Here is a 26,751-nt window from a genome sequence, read left to right as displayed (position 1 = left end):
GTGTCTGCGGCCAAATACATGAAATGGTTTGAGTACCACTGGCATAGCAAATAGCAATGTAAGTATTTCAGAAAACTGTCAGGATTTAGAAGACAGAAGAATCAGCCTCAGGTCTTTAATGGGCTAGTTTACCAGAGTCTACTAGGGGTCTCTTCCAGACCCCCTCCTTGTCTCCCTCTACACCCTGCCTATATCCTGGCCCTTCAAATTTGTATTTTGTGGAGATCATCAAGGCTTGACTGAGTCTTTCCTTTTAGGGGCCATTTTCTAACGGGATCTTTTTTGTGCATTGTGTGGACGAGGCGAACAGGCAGGATTCCGCTTACGCTAGCTTTTCTCTCTGACTGGATAGTGAAGATGTGCGTTTGGTTGTGAGGATCTCCGCCACACGTGGCGTTCCCTGCATCTATCGCGTCTCCCCAGCCTTCCTCAGTTGAATGCCTGTAGCTGTGCACTCTGGAGGTAACACGGAGGGCTGGTAATGGGCTTATTATGAGCTTTGAAGTTCCCCATGCCTGGCTAACAGGAGGCTGTTTATCAGCACAGAGCAACCACTGAGAAACAATTAACTACCCACCAAGTGATACCGTCCGTGATGCTTTCATCTTTAAAAAAAATACTATTAGTTTGTGAACATTTGACAGGTCAATCTGGTATAAGATCAAAATAACCATTATATTGTATACTTTAGTATGGTTTTAGTGAATTATTTTGGTCACGTGTATTCCATGTAATCTAAATTGCTGTTGGAGAGGTTTTTTATCCACCCGATTCATGGCAGCTCTAAGGATGGCAATTTCACTCATCCGCCCAATGTTTTGGTCTCCAACCAAGTCTATCAAATACAACAGGCTGGATTGGCCTGTAATTTGCACCGTAGTGCTCCCCAGATGATAACCCAAAATGTTGATGTCTTTCTAGTACCGCTCTTATGCTGCCTTCTCACTCTTTGGCCAAGATTTCCACTTGCACACAATGTTATCTCAAAATCTAATGTGTGGATTGCCGTGAAACTAAAAATGTGGCTAAAACAGTAGTAACTGGGATGTCAGGGGCAGCACACCCTCTAGGGGTGGCTAGCAGGGCCTGACTGTTCCTCATGCCTTTAGTGGCACCTCTAGTTTACTGCCTCTCCCCTTCCCAGCCTTCAGTGTCTCATACAGCCAGTTCAGTTCATGCTAGCACAAAGCAGCACATCCATCAGCCCTTTCAGCTTGTTGACTGTTTGGATTGCCTGAACAAAAAAAACAAATCATCTGAGCACCTTACTGTAATTCACAATGAATGATGATTTAGACCTGGCATCTTGCCTGGCACTGGTGCAAAAGTACATACAGGGTTGGGCATTGATGCAACGGCCAGTGCTGAGAGGCTCAGACTGTTCTAACCCATTAAAACCGGGAAAGCATCTTTGTCATTTTAGATTTGAGTTTTTTATATATATATATAGTTAGAACAGTGGTTTTGAACGGTAGTTCTCAAAAATAGCAGATATACTGTACAAGATCAGAGCGCGTCGATTAGCCCTGCTTGTACATAGACTATTATTTATTCATTTATTTTACACAAATCTCCTGTCAGCTTGGGGGTCCTTAATTGGCCTGAAAACATTTAAGAACCACTGATTTAGAAGGTCTTAATTGGTTAATGTAATGATCAGTGTTTTAAAAAAATTTAGTTTAATTTTAGTCATAGTCTCTTGAATTGTTTTCATTTAGTCTTAGTCACATTTTAGTCACCCGGAATGTTTTAGTGTTAGTCTAGTTTCAGTCGACTAAATATCATAAGATTTTAGTCGCAAATCTACAGTTGATTTAGTCAAATGCATTTTGGCGGGCCTTGATGCCGTTGTAATGATTGTTTTTACACCTGTACTTATACTGGATCTCTTGTCCACTAGTCCCTTCCTAACATTTTAGTCTAGTTTTTATTTGTTGACGAAATTGTCAATATATTTAGTCTTAGTTTTAATCATCATAGCTTAGTTTTTATTTAGTTTCCATTTAGTTTCCGTCAGTGGAAAAAGGTAGTCGACGAACATTAGTTTTAGTCGACAATCAACACTGGTAATGATTAGACAACACTGCACTGATGAATTTTTTATTTAGACGGTGAGGTGCCAACTCTGTCTGCCATGCAGATACTTTATTGCACCGAGAAACTGTATCAACTCTGTCTTGTCTGATATGGAAATGGCTGCCTATCTCCGTGAATCATCCATAATTGATCATCTGTATGCATGCTGTGATTCAGCGTGGTGCTCTGCGCCGCTAAATCAGACTTGATGATGTGAGATATGACATTGTAAAACCTGGCGTCTCTTAGTAGAGTCCCGTATCACTTCATCAGTGCTTGACATGACCTCAAACAACCTCAATGTATATTCTCTTAAGCCATATTTTAGGTCAATATGAAAACAAGTGGCATGTGTAAACCATATAACAAAAAAAACAATGGAGCACAACAGTCCATTAGTAGCCTGTATTGGAGCTGTGACAACTTTGACATTTTACATGACGATTCATATTGTCACAGTAAAGTAATTGCAATTAACAATTTAATTGTGTTGGAAGTGGAACATAACACACATAATGAACAAAATAAATGTTTGACTTTTTAGGTTGCGGATATGACAAATAACCTATATACAAATAAATTACGTATTTAAGAATTCTATCCTTTCAACAATAGCGTAAGAGTATGAAAATTGTGGAACTAGATTATATATTCATATATGGAGTTCTAAGGGTTTGAGTTTTTGACGTCAGATGTAGAGTTGCTGGCCAATAGTGATGACATCAGGGATCTCTATATGGACTTAACCCAAGAGGAGAATTAGCAAGAGAGGCCAGCTTTGCTTTACTTCCTGTATCTGCGTTAGGTGGTCGGTAACATTATTAGGAGACGGGAAGAATGTTGAAGTCTATTCATTTCCAATGGGAGAATGAACGTGAACACAGCTTCTGAACCATTCCTTAACTCCATGGTCACTGAACTAAATACTGGACACAATCATCGCAAGGCACACAATATTTACAAGATATTCATAGTAAAGTGGCTTCTTTTAGCGAGACAAATCAGGAGAAAATCTACTTTGTTTCTTTATCCCAGCAACAAACTCTCGCGAGATTTGAGATGAGTCTTGTCCATCTGCAATTTCACGGACAACACATAGGGTGCTCTGACCCCATATTTAAGATGAGAATATGTGAATATTATAACGTGAAATGAATGGACGTATTTAAAACGATTAGAAACGATCCTTATGTGCCCAAATTAGAGCTGGCATACTTGGTCTGCATATTGAGACAGGCAGATATGTAGGCGGTTGAGGAGGATAGATTATGTAGTCTGTGTGATCTAAAGGAAATTGAAAATGAAATGCCTCTACAACTCTATTAGTGAGATACTTTTTAATAAGATAGATCCAAATCATGAATTTATATTGTATATAAATACAATACATACATATGGTTAGAGGACTTCGAGAAACTGAAAGGCCTATTTCAAAAGTACACTTTTTCATTTGCCTCATTCCTTGAAAAAGCCTGGTCAATGAGGAGGAGGGCCATTTGCATGTAAAATGGCCTTGTTTATTTGTATTCATTTTTGTTCAAATACTGTACAAATATGTATTTATGTATTAAGAATACATCTTTGGCATTTCATGGTGGTTGGCAAACCTAAGTGGTGCATTACCGCCACCTACTAGACTGATTGTGGAAACAGTGTTATTGCAGGGGGGGGGGGGGGGGGGGGGGGTGTAGGTCGGGGAGAAGCAAACCACGCCTACTATTATTAAGGAGACCATTTGTAGTCTTTGTGTACCATTTCACGACTAGTGGCTCCAATGAAGTTGGCCCATCTTCATACATAAACCATATTTGGCTTAACTGCGACAGCAGGTCGCATTTACTATGACATCAGGGTCTCCACATCTTCATCCCTGATGATGTCACATGATGTCACGAGACCTGTGGATGTTGATACTCATTTTGTATTCATCTTTAGGACCCCAAATCACACCTTGGAAAGCATGAGTGTCTATTTCAAACAAAGTGTTTTTTGCCTGTCATAATTTGACCCCCCTGTATTAGGATGTATTAGGATGTTGATATCATCAGCCAACACTCCCCACTGACAGGTAGTACCCCCCCCCCCCCCCCCCCCCCCCCTTAGTCCTACTCCTCCTCCCAGCCAACACTCCCCACTGACAGGTAGTTAAAATGGAAATTTAGAGTTTACATAGTACACATAGTGCCTTTCCTTAATGATTATATCTGGTTTCAGTATTTATTTATGATGTATTTTATTTTCTCTATTATTAAGGACATTGTAGCGGTCTATTTGTATTGGTGGCGGGGGTCGTGAGACATGGCCAAAGCATTTTCGGGGGTCCCTCCCCAGCCAAAAAACGTTGAGTGTGTGTGTGTGTGTGTGTGTGTGTGTGTGTGTGTGTGTGTGTGTGTGTGTGTGTGTGTGTGTGTGTGTGTGTGTGTGTGTGTGTGTGTGTGTGTGTGTGTGTGTGTGTGTGTGTGTGTGTGTGTGTGTGTGTGTGTGTGTGTGTGTGTGTGTGTGAGAGAGGAGATATCAAAAAACGTCACCTGTCGGGGCCATGAAATAAATTGTTGCTGTTGCCACAGCGACAGAACTGAAGCAGGGTTTGAAGCTCTCCACCAGAGTAATTTTTCCCCCTTCTTTCTTTGTGCTGTGCTGTGGGACTCAACTCTCCAGACTCCCAGTGTTATTACAAACCACCCTCAACCACCCTCTGGGCGTCAGAAGAAGAATAACTCTTTGCTGTGTCACTTGTCAAGGAGAAATAAGGCAGGGAATTCTGGCAAATTATAAAATCTGTTCGGCGGTATGGGTGTAGACCCCACATCGCAGGATTTGTGTTTTGCTATTTGTTTCCATTCTGACTGAAATGGTAGCCCGCCCGCGGCCCGCGAAAACAAAAAGTAGCCTAACGACAGCCATTTCAACACCCAGCAAGTCCAGTCCATTCAATTGCGTTGAGAGAGAGGGGAGGACACCGTGTGAAAAACCCATGCAGAGCAGGTCACTCGTTAGAGAGAGAGAGAGAGAGAGAGAGAGAGAGAGAGCTGCAGGTGACGTCATCCCTCTTTCCTGTGTGAGTCGTAACAAATTATTTGAATGAACAGTAGGCTATAACACTTACACATACGTGACATGACTCAGAACGGAGAGGGCACTTTTCTCCAATGGTCAAAAAGGCAGGAGCTAAAGCGCCCTTTCATAAGCAACACATTGATGAACAACAGAACAACAAGCTGATGGTTTCAGCAGGAGTAGACAGTAGACACAGGCGAGCAGGTACCGGAATGCTTTTTTTTCTCCTTTTTTTGCCCGCCCCCGATAATTGCGCTGAAAACCTTGACCCGTCCGCCCACCACGCAGGACAACCCGCGGGACCTGCGGGCAACGGGCTGGCCCACGCATCACTAGTAGCCACCATTTAAGAGGCCTTTGTCTTATTTCAAGCCAAATTTTGCAACATTTTGCGACGATTCATTTCAAAGCAGTATTATATCTCCAGTTGCTTTTGAAAACTATGTTTTAGATGCAACACACTCACTTGTTTGATCTGCAATGCATTTCTCTTGACAGTGGTTTTTCAGCCGGACATATAGTAGGTGTACTAAGATAAGAGGCCAATTAACCCATTTCCAACCCACACATGACTGAGTTCAGTGCTGCCGGTCCCGCTACGATCCTCAGAGGCAGCGAAAGGTTTTGGAGACAAAGTATTCTCAGTGGCTGGGTATATTTTAATTTTATTACACCATCTGTTAACCGCCAAGCTAGCCATATCTGCGGTCCTGGAGCAAGGCATACATAATTTAGACACGTCTGATTTGATTGAGATGAAAGTAGTCGTGCACGTACAGTTATCAGAGAAAAATACCATTTTGAACATTAAACTGGTCAATTAATTTTAATTTCACTTCATGTTTCTTGATATTTGTTATTTTGCCTAAGTCAGTAGTGGTCTGGATGAAGCCAAACATTGGATCTAGCTTTGGGCAAGAGTAGGCCATTTCCTATGCGTACTTATCCTTGTCATACAACATTCCATTAATTCCAATTTATTTGCATATACCATATGGTACCGTAACATTTTATATTATGCCTTGCTCAAAAGTGCATACATAATTTTAACATGTTTTCCTGGTATGCAAATCTCCCTTCTCAAAGACACATACATCTATTATTAGACCCTACGGTGGCACTGTATCACGCCTGCAACTGAGTTTGATAACAAAGTTTAAACACATGATGCATCCTTAGTATGTATGGATGCAAATTCAGCCCCAAGTTGATATTCAGATTAGATTTTTATGCAGTCAATGTATTCACCATTTTGATTATTATTTTAATTAATTAAAAAAAATATATATATAGGAGCAACTTGGACATTCAGGCATGAAGGAAGCATGAGTTCAAGTCCGTTGCTCTCCCCATGTTAGCGGAGGGTGTGTAGAACCCAGGATGACATTAGATAATTGACACAGGGGTGAAAAATGAGTTACAAAATCGTAGGTTAAAATAATAAATATATATATATATATATATCACTCATTCTTGAGATGAGGGACAAAAGTGGAAAAAACATGTCCCACACATAAGAGCCTTATTTATGTTAAAAATAAATTAATTCATAAAAATAAAAGCACTTGCAAAGTTAAATGTAATACAGTTGTGTATTATTATGCCATTAATTTCATTATAATTGTTTTCATATGCCATCTGAATTAGTTAAAAGCAGGCACTGTACCCAAAAACGCCTGTATTTAGCCTGTCCCCAGCAAGTGGTCACAATTTCAAACTGCTAAAAAAGTGTCTAATACTGTCACAATCACATAAATATACATACTAAATTAAAGTAGATTGTCAACAACATAGCAAACAATATACACTGTTAATTTTAATTTATATTTTCCATTAGATATCTCATATCAAATGTGTGTCCCATGTCTCCCGTCAACTCCGTCAGGTTTTTTAAAAGTCTTAAATTAATCAGAAAATATTGTCGACAGATTTAGCCTGAAGACTCCTTTTCCAAGTCCCGTTTATATTTGTTGCAACAGTGGAGCACCTGGTCTGACAAGCATTCAATTGTTTGATATTTTAAACAAACAATGTTGATATCAATGAGGTCACAGCTTTTATGTCATGTCAACTCCGTCAGGACATTATTATGATCTTTGTTAAGAATTCCAAAATAATGTTTATTATTTTAGTTTAGGGTTTGGTTTAGCTAACAAATGAAGCAAAAACAAAATGGCTACATTGTACTACAAAGGGTTAAGATGAAAACAAATGACATTTTGTCAACTCCGTCAGACGTCAACTCCGTCAGGTTTTGTGTCTGACGGAGTTGACATGTATCTGACGGAGTTGACAAAAGTGTTCCTAAAACAATAAAATTATAGTTTTTGAATAATGGGACGTATTCTAATTTGGCACACAGTTAGAGCATGCCTTAAGGAACATTTTTGGCTATAGGGCCATCACAGATTTGTCTCGTGGTGACCATGGCAGCCATTTTCCAAAATTGCCGCCACCTGCTGTTATTTTACAATAACTCAAGTTCTACACCACCTAGGATCTTGATTCTGGTGACTAAGACTACATTTTCAAGGATGAGGGATACAGTGGTACAATTTAGATTTTCCCTGTGACCATGGCAGCCATTTTTCAAAATGGCTGCCACCTGCTGTTATTTTACAATAATTCAAGTTCTCTACACCATCTAGGATCTTGATTCTGGTGACTAATCATACATTTTCAAGGATGTGGGATACATTGGTACTATTTAGATTTGTCCTGTGACCATGGCAGCCATTGTTTTTCAAAATGGCCGCCACCTGCTGTTATTGTACAATAACTCAAGTTTTAGACCACCAAGGATCTTGATTCTGGTGACTAATCATTACATTTTAAGGATGAACTTTCTCTGGGAGGGGTCGGGGCTTATTTCAGGTGCAGGTTGAGTTGCTACTGACAGGACATTAAAAGGAGGTGGGCTTTCTGGCCTTTGACTTGTCCCTTTCAGGTACAGACGCACAGTTTGACTTCACTGGCCACTGCAGTGTGGCGTTGTATCTTGGTGGCCTCCTGCCAGTGTTTCTCCATCCTTCTCATGAGCTCTGTGTTCTGGGGCTCTGTTATAGTCAACTTACATTGTCTTGGCTGGAGATTGCTTTCCTGCAGGGTCCAGCCCAGTCTTGTGCAGATGGCTGCTGGCTCACCTTGAGGCCCCAACCTCACTTGTTCGGTTGGTGTGATTAGGTGGGGTGGTCTTCCCCAATCAGGATGAAGGGTTTGACCCTTTCAAACGGCAGTGTGGCCAAGTGTCTGTATTTAGTTGTGAGGCTAGATACAGGATACGATTGCTCACCCAGCCCCAGGTGACTTGAGGTGAAGGCTCCTTTGATTTGGTAACATTGCTTTGGTTGACATGCTGGGGACACAGAACGACACTGATGCCTTCAGTGTCTGCACATCCTGCCTGATAGTCCTGAAGGCAGATCTTCTGTCTTCAGTCTTTCGCTCACTGTTCACTGCTCACTGTTCACCTCAAGCAGGTCTTCAAGGTGTTTGCCTTTGCACAGGCTATATGGCTAGGACTCGTGCTTCAACCACTCAGAGAACTCCAACATGGTGTTGGTTGCTCCTGGGCAGCAGAGCATTGTGCGGCAGAATTCAGCTCTCATCTCTGGTGGCAGCTTGTTGAGGAGTCGTGCAACATGTAAGCCGCATCTAAGTTCTGTGTCACCCTCTGGGCCTAGGGTAGACACTTGCTATTTTCCGTAACACTAATTGGTCGGGCTGTCCAAACTTGTTGTTTAGGTGTCAATCGGGTCTCTGTTGGTGAAGTCGGATCTAGGTGGTCTAGAAGATGAGTTAGTCAGGGGATATTAATACAATCTGGTAATAAATTCCTTATCAAGAATTTCCTTCACCAATGTGTTTGGAAGGGTGACTACTAACATATCCCACATTGCTTTATATTCAACCACCCTAGGGGAACTTTTGACAGCTGCTGAAAGTTGGGGTACCATCAACAACCTATATAAGGCAAAATGTTCATTATGCTTTAAGTAGCATGTGACATGTCAAACTAGGGAGTTTTCATGATTCTGAATGCATTCCAAACATTAGCTATGAACGAAGAACACTCCTTGGGCTGAAAACGGCCATAGCCGTCATCACAAAATGAAGTCAGCACATTTGGGCAAGTGGATATATGGCCAAATTTAGCCCAAGGGGTTTGACCCCTAGTTTGGCCATAGACTCCCTAGTTTGGCCATAGCCACTTGGTATGGTACCCAACTTTCAGCAGCTGTCAAAAATTCCCCTAGGGTGGTTCAATAGAAACCAATGTGGGATATGTTAGTATCACACCTTTACAAACACATTGGTGAAAAGATTCTTGGTAAGAAATGTATTCACATATTTGACATTATTCTGATAATATTCCCTGACTAAATTGGTAAAATAATAGCAGGTCCACCATTTTTGAAAATGGCTGCCATTGTCACAGGATAAATCTAAATAGTACAACTGTATTCCTCCTCCTTGAAAATGTAGGATTAGTCACCAGAATCAAGATCCTAGGTGGTGTAGAACTTGAGTTATTGGGAAATAACAGAAAGTTGGCGGCCATTTTGAAAAATGTCTACCATGGTCACAGGACAAATCTAAATAGTACCAATGTATCCCACATCCTTGAAAATGTATGATTAGTCACCAGAATCAAAATCCTAGGTGGTGTAGAACTTGAGTCATTGTAAAATAACAGCAGGTGGCGGCCATTTTGAAAATGGCTGCCATGGTCACAGGGCCTATATAAATAGTACCACTGTATTCCTCATCCTTGAAAATGTGGGATTAGTCACCAGAATCAAGATCCTAGGTGGTCTAGAACCGAAATCAGTTAAACTTGTCAACTCCGTCAGATGTTCGTCAACTCCGTCAGACGTTCGTCCCGTGATGTTTTTGTTAATTTCCAAAGAAATAGAAAATTCAATGTTAAATCTTTTTTGCTTATGTATTGAAACACCAACTGAAATGATACGTTATGATGCTTTTTTTTTTTTTTACATGGTTTTCATGTTATAATATTGAAAATAAAGGTTGAAATGACTGATTTGAGAAATTGGATATTTCATAATAGTGTGATATTGGAACAAAACGATATTAAAATAATTGTATTACTTAACTTGATTACTGAAAGCCATTATAAGATAACTGAGGACTTTATATTATTGTTGAAATTATCAAATTCAATTAAAAGGGATTTTAGTGTGTCTGACGGAGTTGACATGAATCAGGTATTAAGTGCATAAATGTCCCATTTTAGAAAGAAATGTTATGCGAAAAACCTGTTCCTTCTCAAGATTGGTAGTTGAGACCTGTTTCTACAAATACATTATTTGATTTGAATGTATCTTAAAAAAAAAAAAAATCTAGTTTGAAAAAAGTTTTGTCCCTTATCTCAAGAATGGGTGACATATATATATATTTATTTTGTATTTTAATTTTTTTGCCGCAAAATGGCTCACACAGAAGAGAGAGCACTTCATTTTACCATATTGTTTAACCCTTAAGACCTGCCGATTCTAAAAATATCTTCTAATCCTTAAAAAAACGTATGTTGCTATACCAGCGGGTCTGAAGCTTTTTCATGTCAAGGACCCCCAAAATTATATCCACTGCGTGTCAAAATATTTTCTTAAAATATACGGGCTAATGTACAGTGTATTCAAAGATTTGTCACAAATGTTCATGATTTTGTCAAATATCAGTCCTACAAGCTTGCATCTCCAATTTTTTACTATCCAACCAATGTGCTAAAAATGTAATGACACAGATAATTTCCCTGTTTTAATGGGATACCACAGTTTTTCACAGTCTCGGTCTGTACACTATGACTGATGCCTGTTAGGATAACTGTTTAAACTGTATGTTCACTCATGCATTAATTATCAAAAGGCATTATTTAAACAAAATAAAAAGTATATATAGGATACTGAGGAGGTTCAGTCTCTTCCTTCAGTCGCAATTAATTATGACTTCTGCAAGGACACGTGGACTTGGAACAGGCCCGGCTAAATATAATGGCGCCATGTTAGATTCACAGGGTTAGCTATTCGGGAGATAGCGGGAGAGTCAGGTTGGTATTTTTATTGTTTCATATTTATACAGAAACTAAAAATGAATACTGTATGGTGGAGTTGACAGTGATGGCCGTCTTGTGTATCAGTTGCATCAGCAACGTGGGCATGCATTTTCCACCCAGGGTCATATGAATTCATAACTTTCCTCGCTCGGAAAGAGTAGGATACCCAGTACTATTTCCTTCCGCTCCAGTGATATGAACAGCGAGTGCCACAGGGGGGGGGGGGGTGTCTCTGTAGATACTGCGCATCGTACCTGATGAGCCCTCTTCGTGTCCGCCACGGCGCAGAACAGCTTGATACCCCGCTATTCAATTAATCGGCCGGATCAATCAGGACTCTGGCAGTTCCGTGCTGGTTACCCTCTGCCACTCCCCAGCAATCGGGGATGTTTTGCACAGCCTTTATAGTTGCTCAGCAGATAATTACAATTTTCAGGACTATTCTGTACTCGGCGGGGGCTCATTTAGATGTGTCTGGGGAGCACGTCAAGACATCCACTGTCTCCTCCGGTCCACTTGATTTAATCCTGATGTTGAACTGAGGTTCTCTGTTGCTTTTTCCCTCCCTGCACAGACGCACACAAACACCCTGCTGACCTCAGCAAAGTTGTAGTTTTTTGTATGTGTGTGTGTCACACACACACACACACACACACACACACACACACACACACACACACACACATGCACGCAGAGCTCAGCACAGCAACCTTTAGTTCCACCTGAGGAAAAGTGGAGCATTCATCTATGTAGCATGCCTGATGCGCAGTCTTTGTTAGGGCCAAGTTCTGGCATCCTGCTGAGACTCAAATACCATTAGAGGTGCCAAGCGCTGCTTTTGACTGCCGCGCGGCTCTCTTCGCAAATGCTTGGAGCAACACCGGCAATCACATTCACAGCCTGCTGACACCAGGAATATTGTCCTCGGAGTGTGTGCTACCAGCTTTAGCCCCTGTTCCGCTCTCTGAAATCCAATATATGTAGTGCTACCCCTGTTGTTGCTGTGAGCAGGGGAGGTTAATGTGGATCATTGGTCTGAGGCATTCAACCCAGACAGTGCACCACCAGCTCTACCAGATGCTACTATAGTATTATCTATATTGATCATATTGATGCCCGCTCCCTTGATATGTTGGTAAAAAAGGCAATGAACTATTTCTGCTTCCAGTTCCCGCATCTTTCTTGTCCATGATGGATACCTGACAAGACTGTGTAATGCTTTTTTGAGTGGTGCAACCAGTCCTATAGACGGCTGTGTGTGTGTGTGTGTGTGTGTGTGTGTGTGTGTGTGTGTGTGTGTGTGTGTGTGTGTGTGTGTGTGTGTGTGTGTGTGTGTGTGTGTGTGTGTGTGTGTGTGTGTGTGTGTGTGTGTGTGTGTGTGTGTGTGTGTGTGTGTGTGTGTGTGTGTGTGTGTGTGTGTGTGTGTGTGTGTGTGTGTGTGTGTGTGTGTGTGTGTGTGTGTGTGTGTGTGTGTGTGTGTGTGTGTGTGTGTGTGTGTGTGTGTGTGGGGTCTGGGGTCTGGGTCTGAGCACGGAAATGTGTCCGAGCACGGAAATAGTGTTATACGTAGCCTTTGTTCACCACCAAGTGTCACTGTTGCACAGCCTAACACACAGACACACTGTGAGTATGGCCAGTACAGTACAGTACAGTACCACTTCAGACGGGTCAGCTTTTTTTCTTTTCTTTAGAAAACATGTTGAGAGCTGCAGTGCTGTACAGAGGAAGCAATGTATTTAGTTGTTGTTAAATGCTTATTTATGTTTTAGTGAAAACTGAGCAAAGTCATACTGTGCAATACTTCATTTGTAAAGATGTCCTATAATGGGCAAGAAAATTCAGTAAATACATAAATTATATAAACAAAATAAAATAAAAACTAAGTGTAGAATGTTCACAAGTACAATTAATCAATTTGGTTTGCAACAATATAAAACAGGACAGTCCACACTTAGGCACAGAGACGCAACTGTATTTCCATGGTCCCTCCAACAGTGACAGACACAGGACAGGAGCTGAGATAGTTTACTGTTTCCATAGAACATCAACCTATGATATTGTATTAAAAAATCACACCCGTTTGAAGTGAGGGGCGCTCTCATCATCTTACAACATCATTGTGTTACTTTATTCAATGGTTATGATTAGTCGATTAAAACAAATGGTGACGAAACATTTTCTAAAAACAAACATTGAACCTGTATATAGGAGGAGCTAGCGCCCCTCAAAAATATGAATCAGTTATATGCTCTCAGCTGTGTCAGCTGTCCTTTCTTCCATTCACTTGTTCTATTTTTGTCCCCCCCTCTCGTCAGGTGCATGGGGAAAAAAATAAAAAGAGAGACTAAGAGGAGAGGGACAACATGCTGTAATGGCAGATGACTGTGAGCAACTGGCTTGTGATCAGAAATGCATTTTGACTTGTTGCTTGTAGACATGTTGAATCACTTACGACTCAATGAGCCAGTATGTACCAGCCTTTAGGTTAATGGCTGGATCTGAAGTTATCAGACATACAGTAGAAAATGGAAAATCAACCATTTATGGTGGTCAAACTACACAATGGTGCTATTCAAAAGTGTTCCATTTGACTCTAATTTATTTAAATTCACACTAATTAAACCTTTCTTCATCACGGTCCTCTTCGGCTTCTTCAGGTTCATGGTTAGACCAGGCACTGTGCATTGAATTATCGTGACCTTTGCGTTTTGTTAAACCCCTGCTCCTCCTGTATTCTCATTAACACTGTCTATGAAGACTCAATGCATGTTGCTATACCACAATTAGAGTTCCTCTTGGTTTCCCACTTTTGACCTTTTGAATTCTTACTTCATAATATGGTACAATACACTTTGATGCCTGTGGGCCTCTGGGGGGGTCAGAGTATGTGAAAGCAGTTGGCATTATCAACCTTTTAAAGGGAAAAACCAGACAGTGTTCATGCTACTGTATGACCTATATACAGTATGGTAAGATAAGCCTTTTCATGAACAATTATATCATTAAACAACACAGCAGAAGTCCACAACCTGTAACAAAGCCTGTATAGCCTGTATTTAGCCTGCTCTAATTGAAAATGTATTAGAGTTATAACTCTTATTCGAGCTTGATCGTATTGCTTAACAGGAAAACAGTCCCCTCTGGTGAAACCAACAGTTGACCCTGGGAAGGTTCACAGTCACCTCGCCTGTGTCTTGCACTTTATTCTAGGTGGAGTAGCACACTTGTGTGATGTTGCGTGTTGTGGTGACCTCTGCCCGCGTGTTGTGGTGACCTCTGCTTTTGTGGCTGTAGGTTAAAATGTTGGGAAGGGCATAGCCAGTACAAGTGGACAAAAGAACAAACACTATAAAGGACACACAGCAGAATGCTAGAGTTGTTACTTTATTATTTGTACTTCAAGGACAAAACATTGAATCATCATCATGATCATCATCATCATCGTTACTTTATGTATGTTAATGGTCCAATATGCACCTTGTATTCCACAGAGTATCATGGGAATGATATAGTCCCATGTTCAGTAGGCTAAAGTAACATGGGGGAAAAATAACCGTGCTTGGTTGCAGTTGAACACCATTTCTCACTGAGCAGCAAGCCAACAAGTAGAATGAAGTAGCAACTGTAGCACTGATTGGGCCAGCCGTGGCAGAGTGAGACATTTTGTCTAGGACCTGGCTAAGATATGTATGCACTTCATTTAGGAGAGAATATCTAAATTGTTCTTGGCTAATATGACCCCTGCGAACAACTTGGGAACTGTGAAAAATTCTCTTTCCGGGGCGAAATACCCTAAAATGATCACGCCCTTTTTTAAATGACCGCTAGTTCAAACATGGCTCTATTTTCTAAACTGTTGGAGCTACAGATGTTCTGAGGTGCTCAAAATGTTTGTTGAATCCGTGCCCAAGCCAGCAATCCTCCAGGTCATCATTGTGGCCAAATCCAATATGGCTGCCAGTCCGCCACCTGCCACAGCTATGAATGCAAACTAGGTGTCTAAATCATGTTTTTTGACAATTAGAAACATTTTGGAATGCTTATCTGTATGACTGGGTGCGGCTGAACCTATATTTTACCAGAGGTGGACAGAGTACTCGACCCCAGTACTTGAGTACAAATACGACCTGTTCAGATTTACTCCACTACAAGTAAAAGTAGCTCAGTCAAAATGTTACTTGAGTAAGAGTGAAAAAGTATGTGCTATTAAATGTACTTAAGTATTCAAGAGTAAAAGTAAATCCAGACGGACTGGCCACTTGACATATGAATATAACAAGAATCGTTCAAATGGTGATACAAGCGTGAAATGTGGTACATATACTCTTGAAATCCCACTCTTTTCAAAAAATACCGCTAGCCACGCAAAAATCCAAAATCCAAATGCATTGATTTTAAGCCCTTAACTAGGGATGGAGCCCCGAAAATCGGGTCCATTACAAACCCGGTTAGGCATTTATCGAGACCCGAGTATCAATAAGCTTTTGGCTTGTCAAGCCTCTTATAGCCGCAGCAGTTGAAGTCATGGGCAGCTCGCTATATAATAAGGCGCGTAGCGTGGATTAAATGATTGACGGGGTGGTGGCAGGGCAGCGCATCTCCGACCGAGGTGTGGACGGTGCGAATGGGGGACAATTTAAAACAAAGGCAGATTACATGCTGTAGTTTGCTACTAACAGAAATTTCCATGCACGAGGGCTGCCAAAGTAGGCTATCTTTTCTCTCCCCCTCTCTTCGAAGTTAAACTGGGCAAGCTCTATGAACGAGCTCCATCCCTACCCATAACTGTAGTGAACATGAATATAAAGTTGGGCATTGCTGATATTTTGGTACCAAGTACATGTCTGCATTTAACATGCCGGTGGGCCACCCAATTAATGGGCCGCTCCATCCATTCCTTTTCTCCATTCCATTTCCTTTTTGACCCTGTCCACGCACGCACGCACGCATGCTCGCACACAGACCTTTTCATGGTACAAAGAAAAAAAACAGCCAGACATGTTGTGTATTCTCTTTCCTTTCAAAATAATGCAGCTTTCAAGTACTGGTACATCTGCTGTTTTTGTAGCTATTTCTGAGTTTTGAGTGGCTGCTGTCCATTAAACCAAAGAAAGAATTCTCCTTATACATCCATTAGCTAGTTTCTACATCCAAATAAATACTATTCCTTAATACGAACATGTCACCCTGCCTCCAATATTTAAATTAAATTCAAAGGGCTTCATTGAAAGGGCTCTTTAACTACATCCATAAATCTTCTCTTTGGTCTTCCTCTAGGCCTCCTGCCTGGCAGTTTCAACCTCAGCGTCCTTCTACCGATATACTTACTATCCCTCCTCTGTACAGTATGTGTCCAAACCATCTCAGTCTGGCCTCTCTGGCTTTATCTCCAAAACATCTGACATGTGCTGTCCCTGATGTACTCATTCATGATCCTATCCATCCTTGTTACTCCCAGAGAAAACCTCAACATTTTAGTCTCTGCTACCTCCAGCTCTGCTTCCTGTCTTTCTGACTATCTCTAAAACATAAATGTGTAAACTACAGATGTAATTTTATTGAAACAAGCGAATAATAGTTTAAGAGCTAAGAGCATAATAGCTTAATAATGTATGCTGAGCATTAGTCAAAGGTATGTTTAAATTGGAAACGCGCGCGCGCGCACACACACACACACACACACACACACACACACACACACACGCTCCATCCTTTAGATTCCTCACGGAGAAGACCTTTTTTGTCCTGATCATACAAAAAGAACAAAGTTAAAGGAAGTAAAACTAATTGTCAGATAGTCGCCATCTTTGAAATATGCAAAATAGAGGTTCAGCCACACCCAGTCATAAAGATGATCATTCCAAAATGTTTCTAATTGTCAAAAAACATGATTTAGACACCAAAACCTTTTTCAGGTGGCGGACTGGATTTTGAGCACCTCAGAAAATCTGTAGCTCCAACGGTTTAGAAGATGGAGTAATGTTCGAAGTAGTGGTCATTTAAAAAAGGGCATGGTCATTTTCGGTTATTTCGCCCCGGATAGAGAATTTTTCACAGTTCCCAAGATGTTCGCGGGAGTCATATTAGCCAAGAACAGTTGAGATATTCTCTCCTAAATGAAGTGCATTCATATCTTAGCCAGGTCCTCTACTAATTGGCTTTGCTTTTAATGTAATATAATATAAACTATATTGCTCTTGCAAAGGAGCTTTTCGATTATACAGATCTCCACAACCAGTCACCTAATGGTCTTTGGCTTGAAATCATCGCGCACACAAGAGCCAACGCAACACAGCGCCCGCTATATCAGTCAGACAGAACGATTGACGATGTGTCAGCCTATCCGTACTGGAAGAGTGGAGTGAGTCAGTTCCTGCAGCCGCTGATGCACACAAGTCTCTTGTCTTCATGCTGTACTGACAGTTTGTTGCCAAGTGTGTCTGCGGGAATCTGATCAACTCACTGTGCTATGAACACTTCCTGTTTTCCAAATGCTTCATGTTCTGTCTCTGTGATGTATAACTGTTTGCACATCCCCAGAGCAGTGGTTTCTCAAACTTACTTTTTTGCCTTCAGTACGCCCTTTCCCTGATTTCTGAATACAAGTAGCTCCAATTTAGCCAACTATAACATTTTGCTTAGAAAACTGTAAGAGAAAACCATAGCTAAAGATATCATGTCGGGCAGAAACCTCCTATCTCTGTATTCAAGCTTTTTGTGTTACTACAGGGTCATACAAAGACAAAAGTAGCACATCCACAAGCTCGAATTTGTTATTACTAGACCTGTACGTGCCCGTCGCAGTCGGCCACCGGCCTACTTGGGAACGATGCAACTTGGGAACCTAATAATACCCGTTGTCATAGCACCCTTTTTAACTATCCGTCTGTCCCTTTTGTGCCCATACTGTATATGGAGATCTAGTGTGCAATACCACCCATTTTAACTGTCTGTATCTGTCTCCCTGTGTCAGTGCTGTTTTTTCCCCTCCACACTATCCCTCACCACCAGTAGTACCTCTGTGTACCCCCATTTGAGAAACACTGTCTTAGAGCAAGACACAGAACCCTCACCTGCACCAGGAATGTGCCTTTGCCAGTTTGCTCTGTCAGACTTTGGTGAAATGCATACAAAAGTGTTTGTGTCCCAGAGGGGCATGCAGAAGCACACCAAATAAATACACTGTGTCTAATGTGGCGATTGAAGTGCCACATGCTGCTGTTTTGTTTAAGCTCTTGTTTAATTACTCTGTAATACCTTGACTTATCACATTCACATTCTGTGTACACTAAGCCTGCAGCAAAGAAGGATGTTTTTAGGTCAACAAAATAAAGACATTTGTCTGATTCTGCCTTAACCCATTAGAACCGGTGTCGTTTTAGATTTTAGCGTGGGATATAAAAAGAGCAGATATCTGCTATTTCTTTTTCATAAATATTGAAAGCGAGAGAACTACTGATTTAGTAGGCATTTGTAGAATGGGCCTACGGTCTTAAAGGGTTAATTCCTCCTTGACAGCGTGACATGCATAAGCATCAGCACATCATCGACCCGACGTGTTCATGACATGAAAACATGCTTGCGGACTAGACCGTCGTAGCACTTAACATAACTGAAACATAATTGCATCAAAACCAGCAGAAATAATACACGTTTAAAAATTGCCTCGCTAAGACAGACCATGAATTTTTTATTTTTTGCCCCCGGAATATACATGATTGTGGAAAGTAACACAATTTGGTTGGCACTTAACTGGAGGATTATAACCATCCATATTACATGAACAAGTTCTCTCACAAGTTAATGAAATCCTTGGATGCATGCCTACAGTACAGTACGTCTAGGAGAGGTGGGTGATAATGAGGGGCCGATCGTATCTCAAGGGGCTGCACTGCTGATGTGTACCCTAAGGTCCTGCTTTAACCCATTCTGGACGGGGAACCCCTTTTGGTGTTTTAAGCATTATGTTATACTTAGCAGAAAGAAATAGCAGATCTACAAGCTTGTAGATGAGCAGGAAGGGACCATTCGTTTTGCCACCTCTATGGTGCAAATGTTGCCACTCTCCTTCCAAAGGAGGAAATTGGCGACAAAGCTGAACATGAGCTCTAACGTCCCTACATGTATGCTGGGCATGCCATAATGGGTGAACCAGTGTTGTTTTTGGCAGCAAATGTATTTTTTAGTTTTAGTCATAGTCTCTTGAAACGTTTAGTTTTAGTCACCTGTAATGTTTTAGTGTTTAGTCTAGTTTTCGTCAACTAAATATCATAAGATTTTAGTCGACTAAATCTACAGTTGATTTAGTCGACTAAAATGTGCTGCGACGCGACGCGTTGTGGGCTTGTAGATCTGCTATTTTCAGCATGCAACCAAGTGTAAAATGACTTATACTGGGTCTCTAGTCTAGTTTTAATGTATCATAGGAGAGGAGAACATGTGAGTCCAATCTCTGCTAAATTTAATTGTCAGTATATTTATTTATTTAGTCTTAGTTTTAGTCATCGTAGCTTAGTTTTCATTTAGTTTTCGTGTGTGAAAACTGTTTAGGGGGGAATATTGAATAGGATGAGTTGGATGGAAGCGCTAGGTCCACCGTGGCAAGCAGTGATAGGAATCGATTGGCAAAACAACTACATTGGGGAGAAAATAGGGGTGAAAGTTCTGGCTACTGGCAATTATTTTTGTACGGCAAACATTCTTTAAAAATTGCCAATACAAGCGCACAATGGGATATATCTTTCTTAAAGTTGTTCGAATAGCTGATCTACAAGCTCACAACGTGTAGATGTAGATCGGCTAGTTGAACTATTTTAAATTGATTTTCAAAATAGTAAAAATGGCAAATAAGTTTAGGGATCAGGGATAAGGGTGGCGCAAGATGGAGCCCAATGGGTTGAAAAGAGATTTGGTGTAGACTGTAGAGGGTGAAAAGGCGGGGGGGACTTTGGTCCAGTATATATAGGGTTTAAGAGGTTTAAGCCCTATTCCAAAAATAGCTAACACATCGATGCATATAGTGAACTTGTAGATTGGATATTGTAACTCTTTCCGCGTATAATGACATGCTTAAAATAGGGACACCAAGAGTTACAAATAGTTAAATATTGTAGTTGCTGGTCGTGCACAGACAACAGATCAAGAAAGTCTGTCAATTAGGTCTAAGCTGTCCAAAGGTCTGTCCATCTATGGATGAGCAGCGCTGTGGCCTCACAGCACATCTCAGGCACACACCTTGTTGCAGACACGGCGTGTGATCCATGCAATCTTCTCTGAATCTTATTACAAACGCGCCGCTGTGTAATTACAGGGGTGCCTCTTGACAAATATTGGTTCCATTCCCTGCTCTCGCACAACAGGAATGACATTTCTGCCATGACTAGGGAGCATGAACAAAGACTGTGGAGTCTGTCTGTCTGTGTATACCGTGTTCCCTCAACCATGTCACTTTCTCTCCATTCTGTTGTCCCAGTCTCTCATTTGTTGCTTTATAGTCCTTACTTTCAACATGTACAGTAGATGTGAATCTTTATTACTGTGTCAGTTGTTTGTTTGTTTGTATGTTTATATTAATTTATATCTGGACCTAATCATACTGTGTATCTGTTCCATTTGAAAGGGATCAATGACAGTGTAGAAGCCATACAGGAAAATACTAACAGACAAATTTGCAATATTATCCCGTTGTGTTGATTAACAAAACAGAACATTATTCTGCTGTACAGTGAATGCTAATAAGTTGCAAATTGGGTCTGAATGAATTCTGAATAATGACGACGCTGGCTGGTGTGTATTTGTAATGCTCGCTAATTAGATCACAGATCAGGGACATGCCTCACCTCAACTCCACACAGTTGCCTCAGGCTAGTACAGTCCTAATGGAGGGTCTCCTCCAACTCACACAGTCAATACAAATGACTTTAATATGCACACCATTATTGTGTCGCATCATTGTCAAAAAGGCGAGATAAATCATTGACTTATGGCCATTTAATGGCTCAAATTGCTCCATGCATTTTGTATTATTGACAGTCGGGCGCCCGAAAACAAGTAATGCTAATGATATAATGTGCCTGTGATCAGACCGTACCTCCCACCCGCCTCTCGCCTTCCCCCTCCTCGCAGCACAGACAAACTGGCTCATCTGCACTGGATCATTTGCTGTCTCCTGATACGATGTGGTTTATAGCCAATTATCTCTCGAAATCCATTATCGATTACAGTGTTATCTTTCTCGCATTGCTTAATCTTTTGGCACAGGAATACAGCAGCTCACTAGGGGGGGGGGGGGGGGGGGCTGGATGCAACTGCGGGGGCCACAGGAACACTAAGCTAAGATGGATGGGTGTTCATTTGCCAGTAAACGGATAGTGTTTGAATGTGATTTGAACTGTAGTAGCATTTAGTTTCCCGCAGCACACCGCTGTATATTTGCGTGGCTTGCGCCCCTCTCAATGAATGAAGAAATGCTGTGCGGCTTTGCCCATCATGCATATGCGATTGATTTAGTCTGGGAAGAAACCTGTAACATCCAGCTGTATCGACACACTGGATAATGTGGATATTGACTAATATCATGTCTTTTGTGTGGATCTTCTCTCTATAGCTGGGTGAACAACTTTGGCCATGAGGGTCTGGGCCTTCTGCTGGACGCTCTGGAAAAGCTCCTGGAGAAGAAACAGTGAGTGATCTCCCTCCCGCCCTCCTCTCCCAATATCCCCTTTACACACACTGGATTATGTTCTGTAATGGCCTGATGTCCACTGCCTGTGTTTTATTGCTCTGCTTTGCAGACAGGAGAGTATTGATAAGAAGAGCCAGCACAAATTGATCCAGTGCCTGAAGGCCTTCATGAACAATAAGGTTTGTATGTGAATGGAGTACAAGGCCCGTCCTTGTAGGAACCATTGGAATGATCAGTAAATAATTCAGGTGGTCAGGTTGTAGAGATTCTTGGTGAGTTATTGCCTCAAATCACTTTTAAAGATTTTAGAAGTGTAATACGTTTTCCTTCAACCCCTGAGGGACACTAGACAATTACGGATATAGGATTTAAGTGGTTAAAAGGTCATCATAGATAGGAAGTACACAGTCAAGTTTAACACTGAGAGTAAAAGATGGAAGCATCCATTTTTACACACTCTGGATTAAATTAACACTCAGTATTTAAGTGTGTGCAGGTTGCCATGGAATGTGCAGGGCTCTTGACAAGTGTGGTAATGGGACAGTAAAGGGAAGCTAATTTCCCATTTTAAGCCCATCGTCCCCTCTCTTTTAATTATTCTTTTTTTGGGAATGGCTGGCTCATTTCTCAAAAGTAGCACATGTTTCCAGGATAGATGAACTATTGATGTTTCTACCCTTCTCCACAATCCCCACACGTGGTCATCTCTAGCCAGCGATTGCATCGTGCAGAGATTTAAAGCTAGCGGAGACTATAAGTATTTGTCCCTATAGCCCTGTCCTGAATTGGATTAATTCATCATCGTCTCCATTCCCATGGCCTCATTGTCCCTCCTTAAAAGAGAATTAGGGCTAACTATAACTTGCATTAGTGTTTTTTGTATAATTATTCTTTTTTCCTCGCTTTTTTTTTTTTTACTTGAAGTAAAATGTATCCATGAATGCAAATGCTCTCATTAATTCATACCCAATGGAATTGCTTTTGTCTTCCATTCCTCGCAGTATGGACTACAAAGGATCCTGGAGAATGATCGCAGCCTGTTGCTCCTGGCACAGGCCATTGACCCCAAGCAGGCCAACATGATGACGGAGATCGTCAAGATCCTCTCCGCTGTGTGTATCATAGGAGAGGAGAACATGTGAGTCCAGTCTCTGCAATATTCAGCTTGTGAAAAAACAAACAGAGGGGCAACATTGTATTAACCACTTATGTCCTACAAAGCCTACATCATAATACTTCTTTATTATGACAAATATACAAGCTCACAATGCTTTGCATCACAATACGTCGTGAGTTCTTGAAAATATAGTATATCTACTGTTAAGTAAAGAGAAGTCCTGCACGCTTCAGGCTGCTCAACAGTGACAACTTGCAATAGAGAGAAAAATAATATCCGGGCTACTCAAATAATATCCTACTGGAACACTCGACTGGTCTGCACGTGTTGTATTGTTTTGCAGGGGTGACCAGGTAAGTGCTCCATTATATTTGATATGGGTAGTCTCTCCTGAAGTGCCCATGCACCCAGTATCTGAAAATAACTGACCAATTATGACAATGTGCTCAAAATATGTGTTAATTTAAGTATACGCATATATTTATATAAAATATCAAACTCATGAGACGGTCTACATTTCCCAAAAGTAAATGCTACATGCATTTAATTCATTCTGACCAGAAGGAAGGATAAAAACATATCCCCACCGGTGATACAGAGGGGGGTGATATCAAAAGCAGAGGCATGACTTTCCTCCCCACCCACAACAAATGAAATTGTGGTCCAGACACACATCTCAGATTTGATCAAACTCACGCACGCACACACTTTGATTTCTTATCAAAGTGGCCCGGCGCACCACACAAATTGTAGTTGTGTGCTGACAGAGTCCTTAAAATAAAGACTCTGTCAGGGAGCAGTTACTGTCCATTGAAATTCAAATCACGGTCTCGCAAGGATGGCACATCTATGTTTGTGCAGCAAAACACAGATGACACGGAAGAAAAACACAAACCGACATCAAAGCAGCAGCTATAAAAGAGAGAGAAGAACGGCAGCACCAGCAGCTAAGAGAGAATGCACATACTTTTTAAAGGTTGCATAGTTATTCGTTGGGGATGAAAACACAATTTGTCAACTTTAACGTGTGCTGCTTAACCTGTATATGTTCAGACATAATGGGAAGAGACTGTCTTCCAGTGCTGTAAAGTTTGTATTTTTATATGTACAGTGCATTTATTTACTCACGCACTGTACTGTATGTACTAAGTGGAAAATAGCATGTATAAAGCTCACAACGCGTCTTATTTTCAAATACCCTAAAATATGACAATATCGTGTGGTTATAGTGGTTAATCAATAATAAGTATTCTCCAATAACATGATAGCCTATGATTCTGAAATCAAATTATTGGCCTTAGGAGTTAGGAATATGACAAAAACATAACCATGAATTCAAGTCTCCATGGGGTGAATACTAATTTATAATTTCTGTGGAGTGAACTAGTCTTACCAAAGTATTTCTACATTGCAATATCGCTACTTGTACTCCAGTCTTCTTCTGCTCCCACACCAAGACTGCAACACAGCCCTTTATCTACTGAATATACGCTCATATACTGCATTTGCACTCAGCCACGGAGACGCATTGAATTGTGTCGGCTAACGTGTTCATATGATTCAGTTTGGTGTGTGTAATGTGTTGAAGTGCTGAGCCTAGTTTGCTATGGACACACAGCCTGGCTGACAGATTATAAATTGAATCCAGGGTTGCGCTTTTCCCTTTTTTTTATTGTGTCTCCCTCAGGGGCTGGACTGGAATAACAATGACACTCCAAAGTTAGTCTGTGTATGTGCTGGTAAAAAAAAAAAAAAAAAGACATAAACAAACCCACAGTAGCTAGAGAAGCCAAGTTCAGCACGGTTGTAGTGCTGTAACTATCTATTAGTTTAGCCATTTTAAAATAATATGTATAATATTCATATCAATGTGAAATAAATCAAATTCCGATTCTACGAAGGCCTTCACAAACGTTCAAGATTTTCCAAAAATGTTCAAAAATAGCAGATGTACAAGCTTGCAGTGAAGTGACGCGCTGTGAGCTTGTATATCTGCTATTTGCCCTATTTGTGAAATATATCAGGGGGAAAGACTGAATTGAATTTTGAGTATTAAATAGTAGTGAACTGATTACTTTGATTAATAGTGTTGTCTCGGCCCAGGCCGTGGCGTAACGGTCTGGGCACCGGACTGGTAATCCAGTCGCAGTGTGCCGCGGGTTCGACTCCCGAACCCGACACGGCCTTTACTGCATGTCATCCCCCCATCTCTCTCCCGTTTCCTGTCAGCCTACTGTCTGTCCCTTCAAAAATCAATAAAAGGCGTAAGCCGCAAAAAAAAAAAAAAAAAAAAAAAAAATAGTGTTGTCTCTGCCCATCTATATACAGTAGGCCCGTTAGGCGATGGTACAGTATTGACCCGTGCTACAGTTAGACACAGTGCATGGCTTACTAACTCCAAATCATCTTCCTGGAATTGGACATATCATCAATGATAGGGGGGGACAAAAGTTAATCAAACTAATCGATTATAAAAAAAACAAATACATGGATAAATCTGGACACCAGACACCACAGTCCCTCAGGTCGTCTGTGATGCATGCGCCGAGTTCTCCAGATATGGGAACTACAGATACCCACACTCAATAGTACTCCTCCGAATGCACCCCCCCCCCCCCGCTGTGATCACAGGCTGACGTTAGAACACGCCATATGAGTGACAGTCCAAAGACCTGAGACGTCGCTTTCCCTAAATACATAAATAAAACCACGGTGTGATCCAATGTTGTCTCATGGGTTCATAACTTTCAACACCCACTCCTTCCGACCGACAAAAAGGGTTAACATGACAAGTTAAGCAGATCTACGCAAGCCCTGTTCTCTTGAAGCGTCGCGTCTGAAGTCAACTGAACTGTCTTTAAGCTTCTCAGTATGCCTCTGTGCTCCTCCACTCTGCCTGTGACTCCCTAACCCCTATCACAGCGCATGGCCGTTTCATTTATCTCTGTGTCAGGCTTACTTCCACACACATGCACCGTGCACTGACAGTTGTAGGTCAGACGCATGATCTCCCAGTGATTTCCTTGCTCACTAAAAACGATTACTCGTATTTTATCATCACCCTGACATTATTATTGCTTTCCCTCCCCACGGTTGACATAAGCTGGTAAACATACACTCTGTGTGTGTGTGTGTGTGTGTGTGTGTGTGTGTGTGTGTGTGTGTGTGTGTGTGTGTGTGTGTGTGTGTGTGTGTGTGTGTGTGTGTGTGTGTGTGTGTGTGTGTGTGTGTGTGTGTGTGTGTGTGTGTGTGTGTACGCGCCCCCACACACACGTGTTTACATGTGCACGGGTGTCTGCATGCTTATACAATAAGTACACCGGTATGCATGATGTAGTGTCTTTTGTGTGCGCATACAACACACAAAACCCAAAACATTCCTCCAAGCCATTCTCCCAGTGCTTTTGCAGGACTGACGTCTGCACTGAATTTCAATGACACCCCAATAAAGACAGGGAGCAGATGTCAGCTCCTGTAGCTTTCTGAAAAGGCAGGTAGAAGTGTGTGTATGCATGTGTGTTGTGGGCTTTCAAAGATATGTTTGATCAGAGCGCATTTGCTTGAAACAAGCTAAAGTCCTTGGAGCTCTGTGGTTTGTCATATTCAAATTCAGTATGAGTAAACACCCCACAATGACATTATGTTATCATTTTCTGCAGGTCATAGGCATGGGTCATGATGAGATATCCTCCCACAATGCTTGAGCATTTCACTCACTTTCACTTAAAAATATAATATTTG

At 41.3% G+C, this 26,751-nt stretch overlaps 1 protein-coding gene across 4 annotated transcripts in view; it reads left to right on the top strand.

Moving 5' to 3' along the window:
• The window catches only part of diaph2 (diaphanous-related formin 2), a 589,988-nt gene that overhangs the window by 173,098 nt on the left and 390,139 nt on the right, over positions 1-26,751 (top strand). For all 4 annotated transcript variants that reach the window (XM_083785413.1, XM_083785414.1, XM_083785415.1 and 1 more), the window contains 3 exons: positions 21,816-21,890; positions 22,003-22,072; positions 22,895-23,031. In XM_083785413.1, the coding sequence (XP_083641539.1) occupies positions 21,816-21,890; positions 22,003-22,072; positions 22,895-23,031 (282 nt within the window). The remainder of the gene's footprint in view (positions 1-21,815; positions 21,891-22,002; positions 22,073-22,894; positions 23,032-26,751) is intronic.

The sequence above is a fragment of the Protomyctophum parallelum genome, assembly GCF_964188405.1.
Source record: "Protomyctophum parallelum genome assembly, chromosome: 16".
NCBI classification, from domain to species: Eukaryota; Metazoa; Chordata; class Actinopteri; order Myctophiformes; family Myctophidae; genus Protomyctophum; species Protomyctophum parallelum.
Note: the sequence above shows the minus strand (reverse complement) of the source record. Positions and strands in the feature narration are given on the sequence as shown.